Raw genomic sequence first — 10,552 nt, forward strand, 5'->3', positions numbered from 1 at the left:
ATCTAAAGTGAGAGAGGAGTGGACCCTCGATTTTGGTTGCACCTTCCATATGAATCCCAATTGAGATTGGTTTACAACATATGAAACAATGTCTGAATGTGTAGTTTTCATGAGACATAATGTTTCATGTAGAATCACAGGTATTGGAACAATCAAAATTAAATGTTTGATGGAGTCGTTAGAACACTTAGTGGCGTACTACATGTATTAGAATTGAAGAGAAATTTGATTTTGGCAAGTGCTCTTGATTCAAAAGGGTAAAGTACAAAGCTGAAAGTACGATTCTAAATGTAATGGTCTATTTTTCAATGGTTTTGGGACCATAATTTCGGTTAGTGAGTTGATTTGTATTATTTAATTTAATAGAAATGGTCGAGTGAAAGTCGTATAAAAATATGGTTAAGAAATTTTAATGTTTAGACAATTAATTATGTAAAAAGGACTAAATTATAATGGTTGTAAAAGTTAGTTGTATTAGTAAAATGAGTTAAATAGTTATGGAAATAAAAACTAATGAACTAAAATGGCAACTAGACACATTTTATATTGGGTGGACAGTTGTGACTTTAGTTTTAAGGGAATTTGATTAATTATCAAAGGTTAATTTAATAATAAAAAATAAACTTTAATTAAAACAAAAGTAAAGGAACATTATCATGTTCCTTCAGGTTTTGACTGAAAGGAGAAAGAAAAATTTTAATTTCAGGAAGTTTAATATTTGGCTAATTAAGGGGCTGCATATCAAGAAACAAGCGGTTCAGTAGATAAACATGGGAAGGGAAAAACAGCTGAGTAGACGTTGGATACTAGTTGTCACTACAGAGGTAAGTTCGTATGATATTTAATTATGTTCTAATTAAATTCCTTAGTATTTGTTGTACACTAATATATGTAGTGTTTATAATTATTGGATGTTGATTTGGGGAGATTAATGATGAAATTGAGTTGTACTAGATATATATATTATCGGACCAAAACTCTAGTAGGTTTAGTGCCGGTGAATTGAATCAGGCCATTGAGCCTAGCAGGCTTAGTGCCGGTGGAATGAATCAAGCTTTGAGCCTAGAAGTCTTCGTGTCGATGGATTGTAACAAGCTTCGAGCTTAGCAAGCTTTGAGCCAATGTAACCGTATCAGGTAACTTGTATGGAAAATGTGAAAACTAAACAATGTGCAAACTAAATAAATATTAATCATATATGTTAATCATTTACGAAGCCCTTACAAGATTAGTACTAAAAATGGTTCATCGTATGCTTCCTATACTATAATAATTCAATCCAAACTCATTCATATATGTGTATAAATGTCTATCTTTAACTGTAACATCATCAATATAATTATACTCAAATACGATCAAGTAATTCATCAAACATTTAACATTTACTAATATCTTGACTATCCATTAACCTTTAAGCACATAAATAAATTTATAAATTCCATTAACATTCAATCTGATGAACTAGTAACTTGACTCGGATACTCGGGTAGCTACACCACACTAGAGGCATCATAGATGCATAACAGAAGCACCGAAGTACAGACAGGGGCACCTAGTGCCAATAGGGACACTGAGTAGTATACAGGGGCACCGAAGTACAAATCCTGTACAAGTGCGCATACTAACCCTATTGGATGCCAATCATATCCTAATCACTTACTATGTCCAAACGTGCATTTTAATAAAATTATAACTTTCATGAATCAGAGGCACTTCCATAGTTCTCAATACACATGCTGTAGCAAATTCATAATCATTCCAAAATCATATATAACATATTTCATAAAGATTCAATACTTTTCAAATAAATCATTTCTCAACTTATATTCAGTTATAGCATTTCAATTTCCAACCCACATATTAAAAATCATATATATATACATTCATAAATCAGCAGTAACATTATGTATATATAGATATGTAAAAATCCATACATACGAACTTACCTGGCTAAATTGCAGCAATGGCTAAGTACAGGGGCTATTTGGTAATTTTCTCTTCTCGACTTTCCACTCATTCTTGATCTAAATTAATAATTTCATTCAATTCATTAATTCAAATAGTAAAACCAATCCATTTTATGCAATTTAGTCCTTTTTGAAATTTTTACAAAATTACTCTCAACTTTTCATTTTTATTCAATTTAGTCCCTAAGTCCGAATCATGAAAATAAACCAATTTTATTGAAAACCCATACCACCCGAATGTTAATAGCTTCCAATACAGCCCACATTTGTAAGAATTTCACTTCAAGTCCTTGAATTATTATTACTTTAGCAATTTAATCCATAAACATTTAAATTATTAAAATTTACTTTACAAATTAATCAAATTTAACAACAAATCTTCATAATCCTCCATAAATATTTTTTAAAAAACTCAAATCTTTAATGGAAAAAAATTTTAAAGTTTAACGGTTTTACGAATTGATCCTCAGGTTCACTGGACCTAGTTGCAACGATCTCAAAAACATAAAAATTATTAAAAACGAACCTCAATAGCACAACCATGCAAAGAAAGAAAACTTTTCGAAACTCCATGGCTCTTTCAATGGCGTTTCTTCCTTCTCTTTTCGGTGAAGGAACAAAATAAGATAATCTTATCCATTTTTACTTTCGTTTTAATGTTTTAATACTTTAAACATTAATTAATAAAACAATTCAAATAATAACTTAATAATCAACCACATTTCCGTCCACTATCACCAATTATCATTATTTTTCCAAATTAAACCATCCATTTGTATTCATTAAGTCATTTAATCACTCAAATCTAATAGTGATTAAGTTTTACATTCTTTACGATTTAGTCTTTTTTAATTAATTAACTATCTAAACACTAAAATTTCTTAATGAAACTTTAACACGACCTTAATAACACTCCATAAATATTTAATAAAATACTTACGGCTCAGTTTATAGAAATGAGGTCCAAATACTTTATTTTTTAAAACCACTTGACTTTAAGGTCATACCACTTGAACCTAATTGTTCCCTCAAATAGCATAAATTACCAATTCAACATTTATTTTAATATCATACTTGACTCGTAAATATTTAAATAATAATGATCTTTGGGGACCAACTAGAGTTCCTTCAAAGGGTGGTACTAATTATATGTTGACGATCATTGATTTTTTTTCATAAAAGTTTGGGCGTTTTTCCTAAAGAAAAAAAGTGATGTGTTTTCCACATTTAAGGCTTGGAATACTATGATTGAGAAGCAGACAAGAAAACAAATAAAACACCTCTGCATAGGTAATGGCTTGGAATTCTGTTATTATGAGTTTAATGAATTCTGCAAATTAGAAGGGATCGTGAGACACTTGACAACTCACCATACTTCACAGCAAAGCGACGTTGCAGAATGGATGAATAAAACAATCATGGAAAATGTTTGATGGATGTTGTCGAATGTTTGTTTACCAAAGTCATTTTAGGTTGAAGCAGCCTTTACTACATAAATTTTGATTAACCGTTTCCATCTGTTGCCATCGAAAAAAAGACTCCACAAGAGGTATGGTTTGGTAATCTTGCTGATTATTCTGATTTGAAGATTTTTGGGTGTCCTACGTATGCTCATATTGATAATGAATAATTGGAACCTAGATACATTAAATATGTTTTTCTTGGTTATAAGGTTGGTGTTAAATGGTATAAGTTATGGTGTCCTGAAACGAAGAAAGTTGTAATTATCAGAGATGTTATTTTTTATGAAACTGTTATGCTATCTAAATTATCTCTTAAAGACTCTTCCAATAAAGACCGACAAAGTTGAAACACACATGTGAAGCAGGTGGAGCTTCAGATTGATCTAGGATTTACAACAAAGTTACTCCTCAAGTTAGTACAGAAACTTAGAATAGAGTTGCTTTTTCACCATAATATTCTATTGTCAAGAACAAAGCTAGAAGAGAAATTGAACGTCCAAAGAGGTTCGCCGAAGCTGATCTAGTTGCTTATGCTTTAAAAGTGGCTGAAGATATATATAAAAATTAAGAGCCTTCTATTTATTCCGAGGCAGTTAGCTGTGAAGATTCAGGAAAGAGGATGTCTTCTATGCAAGAGAAGATGGAATTGCTCCATAAAAATAAAACATAGGACCTAGTGAAGCCTCCTAAGGGTAAAAAGGTTGTTCGTTGTAAATGGGTGTTCAATAAGAAAGAAACGACTCCAGGAGTTGAAGAACCTAGATATAAAATAAGTCTAATAGCGAAAGGTTACAATCAGATTTCAGATGTAGACTTCACAGATGTATTTTCTCCAGTTGTGAAGCATAGTTCGATTCGAGCCTTACTTGGAATTGTGGTCATGTATGATTTTAGAGCTTGAGTAATTAGATGTAAAAACAACATTCTTACATGGAGAACTTGAGGAAGATATTTACATGCAACAACCAGAGGTTTTTTAATCTTAGAAAAGGAAGATTATGTTTGTTTGCTTGCTAAAAAAATCCCTTTATGGGCTGACACAGTCATCAAGGCAGTGGTACAAGAGGTTTGATTTATTTATGACTACTCGTGATTTCAAAAGAAACAGCTTTGACAGTTGTGTTTATTTTAACAAAAACAATGACGGTTCATATATATATCTACTCCTTTATGTTGATGACATGTTGATAGCAGCCAAAGATAAATGAGAGATAAGAAAGTCAAAGCCCAACTTTGTAAAGAATTTGACATGAAAGATTTGGGAGTAGCAAAGAAGATATTTGGGATGGAGATTCTCAGAGATAGAAAAGAATGTAAATTGTACCTAAGTTAGAAAGGGTACATTGAGAAAGTTCTTTGCAGGTTCAATATGCAGAGTGCCAATCTTGTTAGTACTCCATGAGCAGGCCACTTCAGACTTTCATCAGTTTTATCTTAATAATTAGATGATGAGATTGACTAAAGGCCACGTGTTCCATATTCTAGTGCAGTGGGATCTCTTATGTATGCTATGGTTTGCTCACATCCAAATTTGTCATATGCAGTTAGTGCAGTTAGTAGATACATGGTGAATCTCGGTAAAGAACATTGGAAAGTAGTTCAGTGGATTTTCAGATACTTACAAGGTACTATTGATGTTTGCTTACAGTTTGGAAGAACTAGAGATGGATTTATTAGGTATGTTGATTCTAATTTTGCCGAAAACCTTGATTAAAGAAGATCTCTCACAATGTATATCTTTACTATTAGGAGTTGTGCAATCAGTTAGAAAACCACTTTGCAGACTACAATTGATTTGTCTGCTACTGAAGCCGAGTACATGGCGATTACTGAGGCTTGTCAAGAAGTTATTTGGTTAAAGGGACTCTTTGGTGAAATCAGTAAAGACCTTCAAATCAATACATTGTTTTGTGTTAGTTAGAGTGTCATATTCCTCACGAAGGATCAAATGTTTTATGAGAGAACAAAGCACATTGATGTTCGGTATCAATTTTATGTGTGAAATTATTGCTCGTGGTGATATTGTTATGAGCAAAGTTAGTATTCATGATAATCCTACAGATATGATGACTAAGTCACTTCCTATAACTAGCATTGCTTGGACTTGGTTGGTGTTTATTATTGAATAATACCCTTTTAGGGGTTTTGTAGAAAAGGTGGAGAACTTATTCATTGAAAGTTTATCATGAAGAACTTATTCGTTGAGAATTCGTGTCAAGATGGAGATTGTTAGAGTTGTGTGACCCAAATCCTTGTTAAATAAATATAATGGTAAAACAAGGGGATCTGTGTAATTAAAATAGAATAAGGTTTTTCAACATTTAAATAGATGTAGTTAAAACTCCTCTTGTATCATTCAGTTTTCAACATTAGTGAATTTCTCCTCCTCTACCCATGATTTTTTTCCAAAAAGGTTTCCACATAAAACCTATATGTTTTGTTTTTCTTTTCTTTTTACTTTTGCAATCGTTCTATATTGTCATTATTGATGTTAGATTTAACACTCTATAATCAAGGAAACTTGATCTTGTTAAAGGTTTTCGAAAGAGCCTTTGCTTGACTTTAAATTCAACATGGTCCAATCCAATAGAATGTTGTTAAAAATCTTCCAAGATATATATGAAAAAATTCAAGATATTTTTTTAAAAAAGATGCCAACAAATATGACAAGTTGCATAGTAATTCAATTATAAAGCAAGTTGCGACTAGTATTACATCTTAAATATGGAACTGACACTAACAAATTTAATATAAAAATACATAAAGGATGTTCACGTAAAGCTTTCTACATAAGTAAACATTCACCTCTTACAACATTCCTCTTGCCTACTTGAAAAACCCTCGGAACCACCACTACTTATAGATTGAAGAGCATTCCAAAGTCTACACCTTCTTTGATTGCTTACATAATGAAATACACCTTGAAACCTAGTTTTGGACACCTACCTTAATTGACTTGTACATTATTGTCCACTTCAAAACCCAAATCAAGCACTATTTCGATATCCTCTATGCTTTATATGTCAAACCCAATCTTTTCTTATCAATTTTCATTAGTTTAATCTCCTTCCAACAGATGCTGCATATAATATTCGATAAATAATTAACTTATTTCTTTATCAAGCTAGATAAAAGAAGAGGAACAAAATTTTGAATGACATAATAAATTAAAGTTTTCTTTTTCTAATTTTAGGATATTCTGTATTTTAATAAATATGCAAAATCAGGAGAGATTAATCATGGAAGGCTTACCAAAATTCAGGCAGAAAATAAAGTCTTCTCTAGGAATGATTAGAGAGACTTCTTGTACGTCACTAATCCTTGCTTCTTTGACCTTTAGAAAAGCTGCCACAAAGGTAACAGTGATAATCAGGTTTAAAATTGGTTTGGTTGTTTATGAATATATCATATAAAAATAGATTAATAAATATCAAATATGAAAACTAACAAATATTATTTTATAAAGTTTATAAGAATTAAATGAACTTAATCTAAGATCGTAGTTTCTAGTTGGTTGTCGATTAAATTCAAGTTTTACTTAATCATTCAAATAATATATTTTTCCTCTATTTATTTATTTGATTAAATATGACATATTATAGGTATCAATATTATAAAAATAGTTAAAATACAATATAGAGTGATAATATATGATATAAATTTTTATATTTTAAAATTTTAATGTATTAATTATATTTTATATATATCACCTTAATTATTTTAATAAATATGATATCAAATTTAGCCTTCAACATTTATATTATTTTTAATTTGATTCTTATTCCTCTTTTTAGTTAAATTTGACTCTTAACCTTTTAAAAGTGTCAAATTTGATCATTAAATTTTAAAAAAATCAAATTGTTGTTTTCTTTAACAAAGATATAGACTAAAATATTACATTTTAAACATTTCAATCGCACCGCAATCTACATGTATTCTATGTTATTTTTAAAATTTTAATGAACTTTTTATTTTTTAATATTTTTATAATTTTTAAATTATTTATTGACGTGATATATAAAACAAATAGTGTCATATCAAGATAAAGTATATGTAGACTATCACGTAGGTTATCTTGCCAATATATTTAAAAAATAATGTTTTCATTAGCAATTTTATTTTTTAAAAATAATTTGACTTTTTTTAAAATTAATGATTAAATTTAATTCAAAAAGAATAAAAGCCAAATTTATAAAGATATAAATAATGAAGGTTAAATGCGGCATTATGAAACTAAAATTTTTATTACGAACAAATAGATTACATAACTAAAGCATAATATGAACATAATGCGAATGGAATACATGGAAATATAAGCAAAGAAGAGATCACGTGAGGAAGGGATGGGATCAGGTGGGTGTGGTCTGCATTGCCTGAATATATAATAAATACATGCAAAATTACTGTGAGAATATGAAATAATGGATGTTTTGTTTTCATGTAGAAGGGATGTTCTTTTGTTTCTGTCCCATGCCCTGTGCGAGGGTTTCCATTGTAAATTCGTATAGTATTTGTAAATTCTACCTTATTAATACTCTTATCTTATCATATTTTCATATTATTTTTATTGTAATATACGGAATTTTATAGTATAATCGTATCCAAAGTTTTATAACACCTGCCTCAAGCCCTCTCGACCATACCTGCTAATGGTGGGGGTCAATGAAACACAAAAATACCAGTAAAAATCAAAAGAAGCATTGCAGAAAGCAAAAGCTTTTCATCTTCTTCTTTTCTTCTAGAATATAAGCTTTTTTTCTTCTTTATGTCCTTTGTGTTTATCAAAAGCTGAAATTTGAACCCTTTTTTCCTTTCCCCCACTATTCCAAGCTTTCCACCATTTTTACACCTCCCAAAACCTTTGATTAGCTTGGTTAAACAATCTCCAATTAACATAAATAGTCCTTTTTTCAAGCGAACAATATGTTGGGTTACACCACAAGTGCTTCTGCACTTCCATCTTCTTCATCTGATCCACTCAGTCCTTTAGAAAATGGGGTCACTCAGAAAAGAAAAAGAAAGCCAGCAGGCACCCCTGGTATAAACAAACTTTACCTAATATTACAATGACAAAGATAAATATAAACAATACCCTTTTTCTTAATTGAATTGATTTTTTTTGTATGTTTGTTAATTAACATAGATCCAGATGCAGAAGTGGTTTCTTTGTCTCCAAAAACATTGTTGGAATCTGACAGGTATGTGTGTGAGATCTGTAGCCAAGGGTTCCAAAGAGACCAGAACCTTCAAATGCATAGGAGAAGGCACAAGGTGCCATGGAAGTTGCTGAAGAGGGAGAACCAAGAGGTGAAAAAGAGAGTATTTGTTTGCCCTGAGCCAAGCTGTTTGCACCATGATCCTTGCCATGCTTTGGGAGATCTGGTTGGGATAAAGAAGCATTTCAGAAGGAAACACAGTAAGCAAAAACAGTGGGTTTGTGATAAGTGCTGCAAAGGGTATGCTGTCCAGTCTGATTTCAAAGCTCATCTCAAAATCTGTGGCACTCGAGGCCATTCTTGTGACTGTGGTCGTGTTTTTTCCAGGTCAGTTTTGGCTATGAAAGCCTCCCCATAATTGCCCTCTTTTTCATTAACAACAAGCTACATGGTTTTTCAAGTAATTATGATTAGTTTTTGTTTTCGTATTCAAACCCTACATATTCTCTTGTTCTTGTTGGATTTCTCAAAGTTTCAGTTTTTGTTCGGCTTAATTAAAACCCAATTACCAAAACAGTTATTGTGTGAATTTTAGTCACATGATCCATATATATATGTACTTAAATTAATTTCATATTGCTTTGTTTATTCCCTTCTAACCCTACATCATGAAGAAGCTTTGATATCTTCCTTGACTTAGTTAGTTTCAGCATTTGATACTATTATTGTCTCTTTTTAACTCAATTTTTCGTTTCAGAGTGGAGAGTTTCATTGAGCACCAAGATTCTTGCAGTGCTCGGCGAATTCAACCGGAATTACTGACGGCAGTGCTGCCTTCCTGCTCTTCTCGAACAGCTCCAAGTGCTAGTCCATCAAGTGATACCAACTTAAACTTTAGCATAGCCCCGACGGGGACGCCGTTGCTTGGATTGCCAATGCCAAGGTCAACTGAGCCTGTTTTCTTGTACGGTCAGGCGCCTACCCTCGACCACCACCGGCACCACCGCCTTCTGCAACATGATCTTGAACTTCAACTTCTGCCATCCTCAAGCGCTCACTCAACATGGTGGAATTCAGATAAGAATGAGAACCGCGCAACTAATTTGAAGCTATCGATAGGGTCAAGCGAGAGTGTTGAGAACATTGAAGCAAACACGCTTGCTAATGCTACAGAAACAGCATTGGAAGCTTTGAAAGAGTTGGCCATTGCGGAGAAGACTTACGCCGAAAAGGCTAGACTAGAAGCAAAGAGGCAAATCGAAATGGCGGAGCTGGAGTTTTCAAGTGCAAAGAGGATAAGGCAACAAGCGCAAAGTGAACTAGAGAAAGCTCAAGCCTTGAAAGATGAAGCAACAAAGAAGATAAATGCTATAATCATGAAGATCACTTGCGGAGCTTGCAAGCATCAATTCCAAGCTGCCACAGCTGATGATGAGACCTCACTTGCAATGAGTTACATGTCTTCAGCCACAACCGAAGGGGAAGGAGAGTGACCGCAACTCCATCATATAATTATTTCCCCAGTCAAACAAAACCAACTTTTATTTTCACGGTTTACAAGAATCAATCCTCAAATTTTATTTTAAGGGTTCTAATCGTCATTTGTAAATCTCCTTATTTTTGAACTGCATGATGAGTTTCTTTTTGGTATAAAAGTCTTTGTAAGCGGTTTAATATGATTTTAATATACCCTTATTTGATGAATAGAAAATAGAGATAAAGCAATTTAAGTTCTTCTATATCTTTCAAGTCACACGTAACAGCACACATATTGAGGATGATGAGTTGAACACCTTTTACCAATAAACTCAATGCTGAGTTTCATGATTCAATTTTATTAAAATGCAATGAAGTTCAGTATCTCAATTTCCCATTGCAAAATCATGCCATGTGTGTGATTTTTTTTTTTAAATATTAAGGTGGGATGAAAGTGATGATTCGAATAAATTTTAAAAACGAATGTAAA

The 10,552-nt window shown here is 32.0% G+C and overlaps 1 protein-coding gene across 1 annotated transcript; it reads left to right on the forward strand.

Annotated features, from left to right (window-relative positions):
• Positions 1-8,046: 8,046 nt before the first annotated feature.
• Positions 8,047-10,311, forward strand: LOC108451993 (zinc finger protein SHOOT GRAVITROPISM 5-like). Its single transcript, XM_017749719.2, has 3 exons — positions 8,047-8,468; positions 8,574-8,973; positions 9,344-10,311. Exons 1-3 carry the CDS (start codon positions 8,354-8,356, stop codon positions 10,077-10,079), a joined length of 1,251 nt encoding a protein of 416 aa, XP_017605208.1. The 5' UTR covers positions 8,047-8,353; the 3' UTR covers positions 10,080-10,311.
• Positions 10,312-10,552: the final 241 nt, after the last annotated feature.

The sequence above is a fragment of the Gossypium arboreum genome, chromosome 5, assembly GCF_025698485.1.
Source record: "Gossypium arboreum isolate Shixiya-1 chromosome 5, ASM2569848v2, whole genome shotgun sequence".
NCBI classification, from domain to species: Eukaryota; Viridiplantae; Streptophyta; class Magnoliopsida; order Malvales; family Malvaceae; genus Gossypium; species Gossypium arboreum.